We start from the raw sequence: 17,372 nt of genomic DNA, 5'->3' as shown, positions 1-17,372 counted from the left end.
ATCTTCCATTTCCGTCGATGCCATTGGCCTGTGGCTGCAGGGGATGGGGGCATTCCGCCCTCTTCTGAATCCGCACGCCTCTGACACGAGTGTGTGTGTCGAGGGTAGAGGGGGCCGGCGGATAAGCATTTACCTGCGCAGAGAGATCTCATGGCTTGTCGTACCAAAGTGGCACGGGGGCGCCCCACAATGCCAGCGGATTAGTAGATATAGGGCGCCATCTTGTCTCTGCTAGTCACCCGCCGCTGCGGGGACCCGAGGTGCGGACAGGTGCCCCCGCGCAGCTGTGCAAGGATAATCCCCTGTCGTCCCGTGGGTTGAGCATCCTTGTTCGTCTGGTGTCGGACAGCTTCTGCCAAGTAGCTTTTGTCTCAGCGTACCGCATCGTGTAGCGCGGTTTCGGGGAATGTGGGCCTGGCGCCTGAAAGCGATAACCAGGCCCGTTATCTACTGCAGTTGGTGTCGGTTCCTCTTGCATTGCCGATTTCGAAAGCCTGTGAACGCTGTCGCTGTCTTTCAACGCACAATGCCCAGAGACTAACGGTAGTGAGCGGCGCGCGTGACGCGCCTGCAGCGCCAGCACATGTGCCCATGTCGGCTGAAAAACGAAGGGAAAAAAGAAGCAAGCGGAGAAGAGACAGCGAGGATGACCGCATGCCACACACACACACCTACGTAGAGGGCGCTGCTCTTGTAGTAGACCTCACCGCGAAGGACACAAAAAAAAAACAGAGAAGGAAGGCATGCACACGTACACACGCACACCCTCACCAACGACCATACCCCCCACACGCGGCTCCGCAGTGGCAGAAGATAACGAAGGGGAGATGAAAAAGAAGACCTCACGAATAACAAGCAGGCTCTCCGACGCGATCGACTGCCCTTAGCGATCTACCCACAGAGCCGCACTTACGTGAGTGCGGGCGCGCGAAGAAGGGGGCGTTAAGCGAACACATGGTACTGAAAGGATAACCGAGAGATAGCCGTGACAGAGCGGTGCGCCCTAACTCGGTCTCGTAACCGGAAGCGACTCATGGTTGCACCTGCCACACGTGCACAGGCACACACGCGCGTGCGTGAATGTGCTGGTGGGATGCATGCCCACCCCCTCTCCCCACTTTCTCTCCCTCCCATACATCTCTCTCTCTCCCTTTCTCTCTCTGTATATGTGCGTGCACCCACGAGGCTCGTGCCATCTGCATCGCAGCTTAAAGCAAGAAGCAACAACAGCGCTATATATTTTTTTCGCTTTACTCTCTCTCTCGCCTTCACTCACTGTCGCACAGACAAGCGCGGAAGAGTGCCAGACTCTTGTTTCTTCGTCAGAAAGGGGAGGGAGGTGATACAGAGGCGGCGGCATCCATCGATGCCACACATCTTATGCTGCGCTGATGATTCCATTTTGTTTGCCCTTGTCTCAGCTTGTGCCGCTCCTCTCGGTGCTCGCCTCTCCGCCCGGCATGGAATACACACGCACAGGCAGGCGCAGCCACCTGGACACTTTATCGGGGGAGGGGTGAGAGAGTGAGGAGAGAAACGAGCAGAGGCGCCCATGCACAAGTAGGGGAAGAAGACAACGACACACTCATGGGGCCATCGAGCGCAGCCACCCCAACACATGGGGAGGTGGGCGAACGGAATGAGACACGGAGAAGCGAGAGAAAAACACCCTCTGTTCCTGCACCGGGCAAAGACACGCGTGCAACGCGCCGTTGAACGAAGGAACTGTTTGCGCCGATGCGTGTGTACATGTGCGTAGGCGCGGGGGAGGGGCAAGAAGAAGTAAAGAAAAAAATGGAGCGTTAGAAAGACAAGAATTAGGCCACGGGGCGAGTGGAAAGAACACGCGCAGTGAGGAAAGGAAGAAAGGGAATATATCATACTGGAATGTGTCTGTACGGATGCGCAGGAGGGAGGGCGATAAAGAGAGAAAGAGAGACGGCAACGATATCATCAAAGACGGCGGGAGGGGGAGGGACCGATATTGGCTGGCGCGTATGTGCGTATGCGTGGAAGGAAGCGGTGGGGGGCGGCTAGCGGATGTCGAACCCGTAAACACACACGTCTGTTATTCTTAAAGATTACTTAACAACAGCAGCAAATCAAAGGAGAACAACATGGGGAGAGTGGGTCACAAAAACATGAACACACACACACACACACACAGACAACACAGAAGGAAAAAGAAGACTAAAATAAAAAGGGGAAGGTGGGGGGGGGCGATAAAGGGAGTGTAATCCAATTAGACCGCAATAGCAGCTCAACGGAGTGCACACACACACACACATGCGCATATACATATATATATATATATATATACTTGCGTTTGTGCGCAAAAAAAAACCTTCACGGTGGGCAAACGCCCTGTGTTCGCCACACCGTGATCATTAAATGCTGAGTAGGACGCCCTCGACCCACACAGCTGTGCCTAAGATGGCGGCGACGCCGCCAAAGACTACCATGAACACCATGAGCGCCATCTCCCAAAACGCCTGGCAGCGAGCAATATTCTTGTAGTGCAGCTGCCAGCGGTACAGACCAGGCACGATAAAGCACAGCGTGGAGCAACACAGACCTCCAAGTAACGAGACCACCGACACGATCCCGGGAACCAGGAGGGCCACCGCCACGCACAGAGTGCTCAGTGTGATGCTAATGATGAGATGATCTCGCAGCGGAATCCGCTCAATATCGTTGTGGTGCTTCTTCGCTTCGATAACTTGCTGCAGTTCCTCCTTGACGCTGCCGTAGTTGTTGTGTTTGCTACCGAAGCCGTTACAGTGGCTGCGCTGATGCTCACTTTCCGCATTCACCATCAGCTCCAGCGCTTCTTCTTGGTGTACAAGTCGCGTGAAGTCCTTGCTACGCGGTACGTGTGTCGCCATCGACGCAGAGCTGTAGCCATACCACAAAATGAAGATCGAGTCGCGAATAGGGAACATCATCAAAACGAATGCTAAAATCATCGGTGCGGTGTACAGGAGGTAGCCAATCTGAAAGAGGCGGTCGACGTTGGGGTCGTAGTTGCTGATGATGTTCTCGCGCACGTCCACCGGGTTCGAGAGGTAGCCAAAGAGACCGACGGCAGCGTGGATGACGCCAGTGACGATGAGGCTGATGATGGCCACCTTAATCATGACGCTTCGCCGCATGTCGTCCAGGCCAGCGTATATCTGAAATACGAGGGACTGGCAGTCGAACGAGAACATGATGATCGGCAGAGCCAGCAAGGGGTACTTACCCAACCACCAGTTGGCAGATGCTGTGCCGTTGGCGATGGCGTCTGTCGTCATGGCGGATAGCTCCGTGGGGCCCGGCACGAAGTAGCGGAAAATAATCATGATGCAGATGAAACTCGTCGCCGAGATGGCGAGGAAGGAGGAGATGTGCAGGGCCCCCAGCGTGGGAACGCAGGAGAGCGGCAGGATGAAGACGGCCCAGAAGGAAAGCAGCGAGTGCTTCGGCGTGGTGAGCGCGGGCAGGTAGCTGGTGACGAGAGGCTGCATCGGTGCTACAAGGTCTTCGAAGACGACGAGGTAGCCAATAGCAGATCCCGTGTTATAAATGATTAGCATCCATCGTACCACTTCCTCCGCCTTCTTGCCAAGCAACTCACGTGTGAGCTCCTCGTACGAGTTACGACCCAGCTTGTCTACACCGAGGATGATGTAGTCTATCGAGAACACCGTGAGAATGCCGACACCGACGAGGATAAGAGTTGCAGGGATGATGCCTGCATCTGCGTAGGCGGAAGGCAGTGTGAGGATGCCGGCACCCATGGTGGTGACGGCAAGGCTCAGGGCAGCTCCGAGAACGCTGCCGCTGCTCAATCTCATCATCTCGCAGCCGAACATTGCATCCACGCCCAGCGAGCGCGTTGGTATGAGATGTTGCAGATGCAGCGAGATACCCAAACGCCAGCGTAGACGGGCAAGCGCACTTACAGCTGCGCGCACTCAGCGAGTCAAAGAGCGAGCAGGCCAGGAAAGAGAGACGCAGATATGGAAGAGTAGAGCCAAAGGATGCCCCTCTTAGCCTCGACCAATAATGAGACTCTTCTTCAGAGAAGCGACAGGGAGAGACCTTTGCGCCTCTCACACAGCTTCTCCCCTTTCCTTCGCCGATGGACTTGCTTCGGCAATTCACGCCTCGTGTGTGTGTGTGTGTGTGTGTGCAGATGCTGGGGGGAGGGGAGGGGAGGGGAAGAGCACCAAATCCAAATGAAGGGCCAATATCGGCTAGCAAGTGAGCCGGCAGAGGATCGGCGCCCCTTCACACACACACACATACGAAAGAAAAAGAAAACGATAACAAAGAAAAAACGTTGAATGAAAAGGGCAAAAAGGACACGTCAACGCACGCACAAGCGAGTGAAACAAAGAAGACGTAAAGATGAAAAGAAAGAGAACGTAGTGCTCTGCGTCGTGGTGGCAGTGACGCTATCGTCGACTGGAAAAGAAAGGACGAAAAACTGTGTCGCCCTTATCCCACGCCGAGGAAGTCTGCGATGGTCGGTGGTGGTAATGCACGTGTGAAGGCTCGGCGCGTGGGTGGTTGGCTGGGGTGGGAATAAGGGAATGATGATGTGGATTTTCTCGTCCACCATGCAACTACATGTACGTTTCTTCCACTCCTGTTTGCTGACTCGACCTATGGTGCGCGCACCGGCTGACCAGTATTTGCGCGATGGCTAGCGGGCCGCAGCAGAGCTTCGAAGTGGCGAGACAACCGCTGGCAGTGTTGAAGATGCGTGCTGGGTCTCTCTTGAAGTCCTTGGGCGTGCTCTCCTACACTTAAGCGCGACTCTGAGCAACGGGAAGGCAAATTACCGTTACCGCTACGCGACACGTGTGTAAGTGTATGGGGGAGGGCCTGCGATCGCGTTGAAAGCACTAAAGCAGGTGTATATATCAATATCGATATATACATGTATGTGCTGATACGGATATAAGCGCGCACGCTGCTTCGATTCGCAAGCCGATGAGTTACTGCTCTTGTGCAGACAAGACACACACGCGAAAGGCAAAGCAAGGAGACACTGCAGCTGGGGAAGCGAGAGATGCACAGGCACGGAAGGAGCAAAAAAAAAAAAAACACAGCAGTTCCAGGAGATGGAGAGGGAGGAGTACGTAAAAAAAAAATACGCTACAAGTATGAAGCGGAAGCAGTCAGCTCACAGCAACGCCGTGTTGGCCAAGCAACGGGCTATTGGGATGTCGGTGTGAGGATAGACGCTCTCTGTTTCGTTTCACTCCTTACTTTCTCCCTTCCGGCTCCGTACGCCCTTGTCCGAAGGGCTGCACGGAATCGCCGTCGCGCCGAGACACGCAAACGAAAAAGACAATGGCAACCGTATTACTGAGGCCGAAAAAGGAACGAAAAGAATGGCGACTGCGAGGGTGGGTGCGTGTGTAGGGAGGGGGAGCCGTGAGCACAGGAAGACCCACACACACACACAAAAGCTGTTGAAAATAGTCAGCAAAAAGGGTGTGCTTTGGGGGGTGAGGGGGGGGGGCGGAGGAAGAAGGGAATCACTAGGAGCAACGGAAAAGGCGTACGGGAAAAGAACCGGCGAATTCGCAAACGAGGAGAACAAGCGCCTCTTCTCCGTTTTTGCTAGACTGAGTGCGTGCCGTTGGCGGGAGGGGAGGGTGCGCCGTGCAGTCTAGGCACAATATACGTGGTTAGTGGTGCACGTATCTTCACGGCAGAGGCGTTTTACTTTTATCCCCGTTTGCTTTTTTTTCGTTTCCCGCAGTTACCATACATACAAGCAGGTCACAGGAAAAAAAAATCACCGTTTTCAATCTTCTGCTTTCGGGTTTTCTGTCCTTCCGCCAATTTGCGTTCTTGTTTCGCACCTCCGACGACGCCCACCGAGAGAAAATGAGCGAGCGAGCACGAGGAATGACGCCCCTCACTTCTTCTTGCTTCGCTCTCGCCCCCTGTTGCACAACAGCGTTTCACGTGCCGTGCCGTCTATAATGTCTCCCCGCTTTTTCTCGTGCCCAAGTCCCGTGAGGCAGCCCTTGGAGAAGCGCAATACTGTGACGGCGTTGCAAGAGGCGACCAGCCGCAATAGTAGAGGTGCGAGCGAAGACACAGTCCTCGGACTAAGTGGGAGGCGCAAGTGTGGAATGGAGGGAGCGGGAGAGGCAGTTTACGGCTATTCGTTCTTTTATCTGTGCGCGTGTACGTGTGTGTGCTGGCGCTCGTGCGTTTGTGTGGGAGAGGAGCACACAGCAAGACGGTGAAGGAATACTGGCAAGATGAAGGAAGATCTCTTGGTCATGTATATAGCTATTATACGAAACAAGAAATGCACTACTTCACGAGATGCACGTATGCGCAGGCACGCGCGCCAGTGCGCGTGCGACGAAACAAAGAGTGAGGCGAGTTTACCGCTGAAAAAAGAGGAAAGTCGACACGGCACGCACGCACTCGCTCGCAAAAAGACAGACGCACAAGCGACCGACACGAAAGACAAACAAAAACTTGATGTTCGGGACGTAGAGTAGCGTGTCTGCTTGTCTTGCTCTGATTCTGTGCCTCGTGCAGACAGAAGCTCTTTTATGCGACGATGCAGAGAGAAGCAGCACGCGAGAAACGGAGAGCCCCACCCCTAAAAACAGCACCGATACATACGCACAAGAGCAGCAAAACGCAAAATACCAAAAGGAAAAAGAAGCGAAGTACAATCAGCCACCACCACCGCAAACAAGTCAGCAAACAAAGAACAACAACAAAAATAGGTGGCAACACACCAAAAGAGGCACGCGAACAGACAGAGGCTACAATGACACAACGACACACACACACACAAGAAAGCGAAGGAAAACGGCGAGGGAGGAACGAAAAAAAAAACTGGAAAAAAGATCAAGAAGAGAGAGAAAGGGAAGGAAGGGAAGAGTGTGTGTGCGAGACAGGGACTGAACGAGAAGAGTAACATAGAACGTGAGAAAGGGAGTTGGGCACGTCAAACACGATACACAAACACACAGAGAGGGAAAGAGAATTAATACACACTCCCTACAGGCGAGTGCATCCACACGCGCGACAAAAAACGGGACAGACGCAGACGAGCACGTGCACACGCATACGCAAAGAAACAAAAAGAAAACAAGACACGGAGGGAAGAAGAAGCGGAAAAAAGGGGGATCAGCTAGCCGACTAAGGTGAGGGGCGATGGCAAGAAGAGCAACAGGAACGCTTGCTTTGAGGTGTGTGTGCAGTGTGCAGGGAGAGGTGTGTGATTGATCACTACATGTTGACGCGGGCACGGTTGTGCATGCGGGATGAACGTGACAGGCGAGCCAAGAAAGGCGAAAGGGAGGGAAGGAGAGACGAAGGAGGCAATGAAGGTCAGTGCAAGCGAACAAGTGAGTCCTTCCGAGGGAGCGGATGGGATGCTGGCCGCAGAGGCGGCGCTGGGAGAGGGAGATAAGAGCTGCGCAAGATGGCGCATTTCACGCCTGAGGCCTCCGTTCTGTACATCACGGCAGCGGCTACGCACCACAGAAGCTTCCCGCCTTTGCTCTTTTCACTTCAGTCTTTCCGTGCTGGAGCAGTCCAGCAGCCGTGGCACCCATGCAAAAACAGCGTGTGCGTCTCGCCGTTTTTTTTTTGTTGTCTTTCGCTTTGTATGCGTTACTTGTGCGCTTGTGTTCCGTCGCTGTCACGTCTTGGTGTCCGTCGGTGGCGTCCATTCAAGGAGACGCAGCGAATCCAAGACACGAGAGAAAGAGAGCGATAGAGGGAGGGAGCGGCACAGCACAGTCACGCCAGAAAGGCATGGGAGGAGAAGGGGATGGTGGTGATGGTTGTGGAAGAACGACGACTTCCTCCCAAATACATAGACACGCATGCATCGCGCGTGCACGAGCAAGAACAAAATGGGGGTTCATGTCTCAATAGCAATGAACAACAGCAAAAAGAAAGGGGGAGCGGCAGCCGAATAAACGCAAGAAAACGAAGACACGCAATATCAGCAGAGCAGCGATACGAGGAACATCCAGACACCCCAGTGCACGGCACTTTTGGTGACGACCCGAAGGGGAAATCGAGGCGGCTCGGTGGAAGCGGAAAGGGTAGGAAGCGCACAGCACCGTGGCCCCACACACGTTTCTTTGTCGCCCCATTGTGTAGCCTACAGCACGCACTTCACTCCCACACCTGCACACAGTGATCATTGCTGATAGACACCAATGGACCGCCCTCGCTTGCACCCCACGCGGTGCTAAAGATAGGTCCCTTGCTGCTACCGCTACCCTGATCGCCGCAAGAAGTTGCGTTCGACATAGATGCCTTCAGCACCTTTACCGACGCTGGAGATGATGCGCTGTCGGTCGCCTCCGCGTCATCCTGCCCTCCTCCGTGAAGTCGGATAAGGAGGAGGTCCGAGGTCCGTCCGCTGCCCACGGCACACAGCTGCCCGCTGGGGGCGATGGACAGACGAGCCCAGCTCATCATCACAATGAGCTGCACCGGGGCGACACTGAACAGCGTCTTAGTGAATACACGAGCGTCGCGTACCGATATGACGTTGTCTTTGCCCATGGATACGCACAGCTGCCCATTTGCGCTCACACGCACACACGTCGCAACGCGCTGATGGGCCACCACCTCGCCGCTGCGCGTCGCTGTCCGTCGGTCCCACACCGTGATCTTGCCGTTATAGTGCGCCGAGAAGACCGTGTCGCCGGACACAGTAACGTCGTTGCATGTGCTCTGGCACAGCAGCGTGCGCAGCGACTCGCGCCGGCGAACGTCCCAGAGCTTGATGGTGCTATCCGAGCTTGCGGTGAAGGCGTGTTGGGCGCTGGAGGTGAGACATGCCGCCACGACCTTTTCCGTGTGCCCCGTCATCTCAAGCACCCGCAAGCTGTTCACATCCCAGAAGCGCACGACGTGATCGGCGCAGCCGGCAAGCAAGTAGTGGGACGAGGTATCCAAGGCGAGGGCAATGCTGCTCGAGGAGAAGTACTTCTCCGCCTGCGCGCTTTGACGATTCCAGAGACGGATGTGCTTGTCCGCGCCAGAAGTCAGAAAGTGCTTGCCGTCATCCAGTACGCACAGCCCGTGCAGCGTGCTGCTATTGTGTGCCTCTGAGATGACCATGGAGGCGCGACTGGGCTCTGCACCAAGGCAGTTTGGAGAGAGCGTTGTGCACGGGCCCGCGTGCGGGCTATGGGTGGTGTGCATGGGACTCGGGGTCACTTCAGCGTCCCCCCCATCCTTGTTCGCGCTCGCGTGCTTGGCTTTGTCCACGGCGGCGGCCGTCTCCCCTTTGAGGGCTTCCTGCAACTGACGTCGCAGCACGCTCACCTCAGCCTCCAGTGTCGCGATGCGGTGCTGCAGTTGCGCGGTTTTCTCCTTCGCGGTCTTAACTTCGCGTAGGTAGCGGTCGGCCTCGCTGACCGTCAGCCGCACGCGGTCGTACTCGTCGCGGAGGGCCGTGTACTCCTTGTGCAGCAGCTGCAGCTCTGCTGTGCGTTGCTCCAGCTCGGCGTCCAGCTTGTTTGACCTGAGCTGCAGCTTATCCCTCTCTTCTTGTACCGCCTTCATCTCTGACAGTGTCTTGTAGTAGTCGCTTTCCCGCTGCATGTACACCCGCAGTTGGTCTTGCAGGGCGTCCTTCTTCGCCTCCAGTTCACGCTCGCGCGACGTTTGCAGAGACGAGTTGGCAGCCGCCCGCTCGAGCTCGCGGACCCGCTCCGTGAGCCGACTCTGCTCCATCCGCAATCGTTGCCGCTCATCTTCCACTGTTTGCAGGTGTAGCACAGAGGCATGGAGAGTGGTGTAGCTATTAAAGATCGACTGCGACGGCTTCAGCTCGACTGCGTTGCGGATGAGAAGCTGATTCTCAATGTCCTGCAGCCACTGGGGAGAAGTTGTGGGCGAGGGCACAGCGGTGGCGAGGCCGATCTGCATCGCAGATACAGAGCTGCGGTTGAAGACAAACAAACATGCACACCACAACTAGTTGATGTCGTCAGCGGCGACAGTTGAGCAGAGTGGAAGAGCTGCGCGCTGGCGTGTCCGTTGCTAGACGTGCTTGTGTGTGGGCATGTGCACGTGTGCGAGTACGTCGTTTACGTTTCGGGGACCATGTTGACGGAACGAGAAAGCGTCAGAGGCGGTAGAAAGCGGGAAGATGGGATGGGCACGGAAGGAATGACCGTTTTCGTGTACATGGACGTGTGCGTGTTCGCCTGTGCCTGTCGCACGTGTGGAGCAGAAGACTTCCATGCGCGCTCTGGAAAGCCGCAGTAGCGTCCCTTTCCTCGGCCGACGAGCACGGCACTGCAAGGGCATTCATGAGAAAACGAAAGAGGCACTTGCAGAGATGCGGCACTTGGCTTTTGCAAGAGATCTTTGGCAACAGACAATCAGGCGATAACGCACCTCTCTCTCTGCGGCCTCGCTTACCATCGCAGTGGGGCCCAGTCCGGCCAAACCAACGAGACGGAGGGAGACAGCCAAAGAGCGAGCGAGCGAGAGAGACGAAGACACGCAGACGACACTTGAGACGCACGCCGGTGGAACGAGAATGTGTGTCGGCACCTTTTCTTCAGTTTCGCGGAAGAAAGACACAGCAAAGACATCAACGGGACACAACCCCTCCCCCGTTCACACAGACACACACAAACACACACGCGCGCACACAGATACAGAGTTAGAGAGACAGATGCACATATGTGTGTCCTCGTCCCCCAGCCGTCTCGCGGGACACGGCCTTTTCACTGCTGCTTTGCGCTAGCCTCCAGGGACTGATCTCGCAGCTTCTGCGAACGTCGCTGTTGCTGACGCCGAATCGCCTCTCTGGTGGACACGCGCAGCGATGTGCGAATGCGCCGCTTCTTTCCCGCCGTGTAGGTAGACGAGCTCCGCCCATTCGACCTTGCCGCGCACGGTCGCTTCGTGCTGCGTGGCTCTTCCTGCTGCTGCGAGGCTGGTGCTTCTTCGTTCAAAGACGGTATTTGTTGCTGCTCCTGTTTGTCGCTGTGCTCCACCACACAGGTGCGAGTACTTGTCAAGGTCATCTGGTGTAGCTGCTGCCTCAGCAGCGGCGAAGCGCGCCGTGGGTTTCGGAGGCGGTTCTGATGGAGAAGCAGACTGGAAGAGGACAAAGCGCTCCGGCGACCTTGCCTCCCACGCCGAGCGTTCCGTTGGGCAGCGCTGTTTCCAGCTCCTTCCACTTCAGCGGCATTGGCTGGCGAAGCCTGCTGGACGGCGCCGCCACCGTCTCCGCTGCCGGGACCGAGGCTGCTTGTCGTGGCCGACTGTGCGTGTGCGGTGTGGCGGTGGCGCGGGTGCGAAAGAAGGGCAAGAACGGGTCCTTGGCAGTGGGCTTGCGGCGATTTTGAGACCGGCTGATCCACCGGCATGGGTGCACCGCTGTAGCTGAGTACGCATCTGTGATCCTGCACCGGTAAGGGCGCCATCGACGCAGCAAAGCTCGACAATAGTGGGGAAGATATCGTAAGATTGTCCATCTCCATCGTCAAGCCCCCTACAACGGGGTGCAGTTGCTGCATGGACAGTTGTTGCTGCGGCGCAAATTGCTGTGACGTGTGTGAGAGTACAGGTCCACTGCTCTCGCGTGTGGAGTCAGCCGCTGCAGGGCCCCTGACATGGCTGGAATTCATTGATATGACGGGGCTTCGAGTACTGGGGTGCAGTGAAGGCGAGACGTTGGACGCTGCCGCGGTAGTCGGCGCGATTCGCGCGCGCTCTCTCCGGCTGCTGTGCTTTGGCTTGTTTCCTCGCAGCTGCTGGGAGAGCGGCTTCTGGCTGGAGGCGACGCTCTGCAGCTGCACACCCGCCAACACCCTGTTGCTGCCGATGCTCCAGCTCTGCCGTCTGCCCTGCTGGTGTGGGGCGGAGAGCGACTGACTTGTGAAGCCCGGCGGCAGGCGCATTTCCACCGTCTGCGTGTTCACCTGGGGATTGTAGTCGCTGTAGCCAGGCGTGTATTCCAGCACGGGCTGCTGCATCGCGTACTGATAGCTAGGCGGACACATGGGCATTATCCCAGCCGCTGCCGGAGCGGAAGCCATGGGCAAGGGCTGCTGCTGCTGCTGCTGCTGTAGTATCGGCGGCCCTTCGGTGCGGTGGCGACCGCTCATTTGCCGTCCACCTTGCGGCACTAAAAAAGAGATTCGACGACGCTCGAGCTCGTTTTGCTTGAGGAATAGCTGATGCTGACGCAGGTACGACTTGCTCGTGCTTTGCTGCGTCACTGGCATGGTGTACGGCGCCTGCTGTTCAGCCTGTCGCATACCCACAAGAGCCGAGGCAGAGGCGCGAGATCGAGAAACGGGCAGCTTGGTCGGCGCCGAGAAGCTCTGCGGGGTCCACCACGGCAGGGACGCCGCACCGTGCGACGCGCTGGGGAAGCGTTCTGGGGATGCAGCGGCCTGACTTATTACGGGCGGCGGCGCATCCATGCTACGTCCACGTATGTCTGGCCGCCGCGGGGGCTCGCAGATGAGCGGCTGCGAGTCGGGGCTGCCTGCACCAAGCACCGAGGGGACCTGCACTGCATGCGCCTTCGGCATCTGCGGCTTCGGCTGGCTGGCCGGTGGCGGAAGCGGCAACACGGAAGACGGCTCCGCATCTTCGCAGGGGTCGCCCATAAGGTTCATCGACGGCGACGTCATTGGCTCTCCTAGCGGGGGCGGGGGGTGCCGCGAAGGATGTTGCTGCCTCGATGCCGTGCCTGGTGGATTCTCGCCGCCTAGCTTGGCGGGGGCGTTGTCGCCCAGTTCCTCCACTTCAATCGCCTGTGGTGAGGGCGGCGTGCGTTCGGGGGAGAGCGAGGCGCGAGCGTGCTGTGAGCCGTCTCTTGAAGCGCTGCCACGCACCGACCTCAGCGTACTCTTGATATCCGCGACAGGCTCAGCCTTCAGCGTGAGATGTGACATCGACTCCTCGCCTTCCTCGCCGTGCTGCTTCAGTGCGTGGGTAGCGGGGAGACGGTTCGCTGCCACCAAGGCGTGCCAGCGCTCGAGCGCCGCATTAGAGGCTTCATTGCGGATAAAGGGATGCTGAAGCAGCTCCGCTGGAGTGGGGCGCAGTGCTGGGTTCATGTTCAACGTAGATTGTAGGAGGTCCAACAGCATAGGGGATGGAGTGCGATCCCAGCGACCCACGCTGCCGCCTCTGCTGCTGTGGCCGCGGTGCCCTCCGCCTTCTTCGTCGTACGAGTCATCCACTGCCTCATGAAGCGACGGGTCGGTACTGGCGCGGTTCAGGCGGTCTCGCTCCGTGTAAACGTCATCCATCGAAGGTCCGTCGCCCTCTTCGCCCCGCTGCCCGATGTACCAAATAACCGCCGGTGCACTCAGGTTGTGCACCGGCCGCCATGGTAAAACTCCACCTGTCGCCATCTCGTACACCACACATCCTAGGGCCCACATATCGGAGGCGAAGGTCGGCTCTTGTGTGCGGATGAGCTCGGGGCTCATGTAGAGAGGCGTGCCGCAGAGCAAGCGACGCTCCGAACCGTCGTCCTCGTTGGGCTCCTCTCCCTCCTCGTCCTCCTCGAAGTTGTCCTCGGCGCTGTGGACGTCATCCGGGTATACGTCCTCGTCACTGCCGCCGCGACAGCAGTCCCCGCACCCTTCTGAGTTGCCGACGCTGATATCCTCTCCTCTGCCATCTTCTGACACCGCGGCATCGGCGCCAGGAGAGTTGCCGTAATGATAGCGCTTGCGCGCTCGATCTGCAGGTGCGTGGTGGACTTCGCGAGACTCACCCCGGCGACGAGCGCGACGCACTTCAGCTCCCGGCCGCTCATCGTCTGCCCCAGCCGCTTCCCCGGCTCCCTTTTCCTCTGCTGCACACGCGCGCAAGAAGCGACTCGTGCCAAAGTCGGTCAGCTTCACGCTGCCCTGCTCCGACACGAGGATGTTTGCGCTCTTTAAGTCACCGTGTACAACACCCTTGCGTTTCAGGTACTCCAAACCCTCTAGGATCTGCAACGTGTACAGGCGAATCACGTTCTCCTCAAACACGCCGAAGTTCTTGACCAGCGTCTGCAAGGTCCCACCAGCCACGTACTCCATAAGAAGACACAGACGACCCTCGCCGCTGAACTGGAAGCCGAGGAAGCGCACGATGCGGTGGTGCTGCAGCGTCGTCAGAAAGATAATCTCTCGCAAGTGCTTGCGGAGAAGTGGTGCGGCAGAGTGCTCGTCTTGTGACTGCGGCCGAGGTGGCTGCTGCTTCTGCTGAACCTGCGTGTGGCAATGAGAGGTAGACGACGTGTTTACCAGCGCTGCGGAGGTGTTCCCGTGCGCGGAGGCTGATGACGAGGTCACTGCGGACGCCGGCGTCAGCGGTGTGGACGCCTCGCTAACCTGTATCGACTCCTCGTTCGTGTGGTCCACCTGCCGTGAGGTGGCACGGTGCGACGGTACCGTCATGGGGGAGGCCAAAGAGGGAGGAGCACAGGTCCAGCCTTCTGACGATGCCCGGGGGTCCGTGACTGTGCCGTTGCCCAGACTGATGTTTGACAAGTTGAGGATCGTACCGTCGTCCTGCACCGACGGCACTGCTGACCTTCCTGAGGTGGTTTTGCTGTGTGCTTTAGCCACCGTCGTGTCCGCAGGCTGCGAGGACTGAAAAAGCGAGCTTCCTTTCAGCACTTTGATGGCGACCACGGTCGCGGTCGAGACGTCGATACCCATGAATACATCCCCGCTCGCGCCGAAGCCGATGCGGCCACCCCACTGAAGGTGGCGCAGCGGCAGTACCGCATAGCGAATGGGAATATCCGGTGGCATGTCCTTCATAATTGCCCCAACGGTACCGAGGCTGCCGTTAGCCTGGTTGTTCGCGGTGCTGCTCCCGCGGCGTGCGGCAAGCGCGCGCTGCGCAGCCGCCTTACGCCGCAGCGCAGCGCTGATGCCGATACTCTCGTGAAAGCGAATTACCGAGGTGGAGGCCATGACGGAGCCATGCACGGATCCGTTCGACGGCGCTGTCGATTCCTCGGGGTCGGGAAGGCTGATTGGGGCGATGAAGCTCTCCCGGATGGACGGACGTGGCCGGAGAAGGGAGTGCGGGGTAACTACCGTAGAGAGTGTCAACGAGTTCGCGCTGCTCTGCGGAGCGAAGGCAGCGCTGGCGGAGGTGTCACCCGGTACTAGGGCACAAGGAGGGATCGGAGACATGGACAGGGAGGCGCGTCGGTCACGATGCTGAAGTGCAGAGAGCGAGGCTGGCGGCGAGTCCACGGCATCGCTGTCGGCGTTTTGGGGTGGCGGATCGAAAGCCGTAACCGGGTCATCAGGGAAGCGCACCGACTTGTGTTGCGACAGGTTGTGCTTCAGCTCGGGTTGCGACTGCTGGAGTACATCGTTATACTTGTCCTGTTCATCGTTGTCCTCCCTCTGTCTTTCCGCTTCTGCTTCCACTTCCCCCGCCGCCGCCCTCTGAGAGGCAACAACCGTGTCGGGCTCGATGATGGGCGCGCCGCCTCGCCCCACCTCCTCGGCATGGTAAAGGTGGAAGCAAAAGCGCTCCACATACGTGTGCTCCGTCGAGAGCGTGGAGAGGAGCGCCGTGAACATCTGCGTTACGCGGGGGTCGTCGCCGCTTGGCGAGCTGCCTTCTTCGTTCGCTTCAGTTCCCATGCGTTCAGCGCCACCGCCGGCGAGCGCGTCCCGCGACGATGGAGCGACGTGGTGGGCGGAAGACGACGGTGCTGCCACGGTTCCGCGCCGCAGCTCTGCGCCACGTTCGCCCTGGGCAAAGCACGCAACTTCGTTCTCCGACTCCTGTTGCGTTTCGTCCTCCTCGCTGGACAGGTCTGTCGGTGTGGTGGAGCCGCGACGCGGACGTTTCTTTTCCGGCACCCGCACAATACTGATGTCGTCGCCGTAGTGCAGATCACAGCACTTCCCGCGACCGACGAGCACGTCGTTGACATAGGTGCCGTTAGCGCTGCAGTCGGTGAGCGATACACGACTCACTCGCCAACCAGGCAGCGTCGTCTCTGAAAGGGCTCTTGCATCGGATCGGCCGTCCTTGTTCAAGCCCTTTTCGGCAGCGGCAACGCTGCACAGGGACGACGATGACGTCAAACCACCGGAGGCGGCGCTTTTCGGGACGCCCGCGCCAGAGGCGATAGCGTCGCTCGCGTTTGTGTGCATGCCTCGAGTATGGACGGGGCTGCCTTCTGGTGAGCGACGCAGCAGCAAAGGTATCTCATGGTCGCCGCCGCCAACGCCGCTGCCACGCCAGTGGTTTCTATGGTCGCTGTTTCCATAAGGTTCTAGCTCCAATGAGATGGTGAAATGCGTGCTGCTCACCCGCGGGTCGCTCAAGACGGTATCGCACCCACCAGCCCGGCCCACCCGTACTGTAGTCTGGGCATATGTGCAGTTCAGCGTTGTGTGCTCCGAAATGAGCAACCCCCAGAGGTCGGAGGGTTCGTAGCGACTCAGCAGGCGACCCGATGGGCCGTAGAGCAGGAACGGACCGCGGATGTCGACGTCGGTGGTGAGTGGCGGCGTGGGGGAGCCACCGCGGCTGACGATCTGCGTCGCGGCCATCGAGGGCATGGAGGAGTGAGAGGCGGATGCGACGATAGGGGGACCAGGAGTGCGAGGTCGTGGTGAGGGAGGCGGTTCACTTGCCGCCGCGGCATCGCTCGACAAGTTACTCGTACACGAGAGCATCTCCTTGCCGAGGGGAAGAGAAGACTAAAAAAGAAGCGCACAGAAGAGGAAGCTGGATCGATGCACTCGATAATAAAGAGGAAGACAAGTCGCTGCGCGAGAACAACGACAGCACTGCAAAGGAGGGAGGCAGGGAGGGAAGGTGGAGGTGAAGAAGAAGACAGGGAGGGAGCGGGGTGGGTGCACTCTAAACACAAGCCGAGTAGAGCTGGAAGGGTTGAACAACAACAACGGCACACACACACACACACACACACACACACACACCGAGAAGGTTACGAAACAAATGAAAATAAAGATTTAGATTAGTTCAGACAACACATAAAAGATGCCCAGATCCGCTCTTCTTCTGCTAGGAACAAAGCATCCGATATGGCAAAAAGAAAGAACACTGGAAGCTGACAGAAGAAAGGAACGGGGGTGGGGGAGAGAGGCGTGCAATGGACAGAGGGCGACTACATATATATATATATATATACATATGCAGATATATATGTATGAATGCAGAGGAACAAAGAAATATAAATATAAATGCACAGAACACAACCGGAAAGAGGGATCGGCAGTTTGCAGTCGTGCACAAGGTAACAGCAATAAACAAGTACGACGAGTCCAATGTGCACAGCGCACAAGAGGTCTTCCATGCACAAGTCACGCGGCGGCAAACAGCAGCAGCACGCTGAT

The 17,372-nt window shown here is 57.8% G+C and overlaps 3 protein-coding genes across 3 annotated transcripts; all 3 read right to left on the bottom strand.

The window, feature by feature from the left end:
• Positions 1 to 2,387: 2,387 nt before the first annotated feature.
• LDBPK_331510 (amino acid permease-like protein) lies at positions 2,388 to 3,854 on the bottom strand (the record flags this gene model as incomplete). Its single annotated transcript, XM_003863929.1, has 1 exon — positions 2,388 to 3,854. One exon carries the CDS (start codon positions 3,852 to 3,854, stop codon positions 2,388 to 2,390), a length of 1,467 nt encoding a protein of 488 aa, XP_003863977.1.
• A 4,306-nt stretch (positions 3,855 to 8,160) lies between these two features.
• LDBPK_331500 (hypothetical protein, conserved) lies at positions 8,161 to 9,930 on the bottom strand (the record flags this gene model as incomplete). Its single annotated transcript, XM_003863928.1, has 1 exon — positions 8,161 to 9,930. The coding sequence occupies one exon, from the start codon at positions 9,928 to 9,930 to the stop codon at positions 8,161 to 8,163; it is 1,770 nt and encodes a 589-aa protein (XP_003863976.1).
• Positions 9,931 to 10,739: 809 nt separating this feature from the next.
• On the bottom strand, positions 10,740 to 16,688 carry LDBPK_331490 (protein kinase, putative; the record flags this gene model as incomplete). The annotated part of the gene is made up of 1 exon (XM_003863927.1): positions 10,740 to 16,688. The coding sequence occupies one exon, from the start codon at positions 16,686 to 16,688 to the stop codon at positions 10,740 to 10,742; it is 5,949 nt and encodes a 1,982-aa protein (XP_003863975.1).
• Positions 16,689 to 17,372: the final 684 nt, after the last annotated feature.

The sequence above is a fragment of the Leishmania donovani genome, chromosome 33 (assembly GCF_000227135.1).
Source record: "Leishmania donovani BPK282A1 complete genome, chromosome 33".
NCBI lineage: Eukaryota > Euglenozoa > Kinetoplastea > Trypanosomatida > Trypanosomatidae > Leishmania > Leishmania donovani.
The sequence above is the reverse complement of the archived record's forward strand: the minus strand, read 5'-3'. Positions and strand labels throughout refer to the sequence as shown.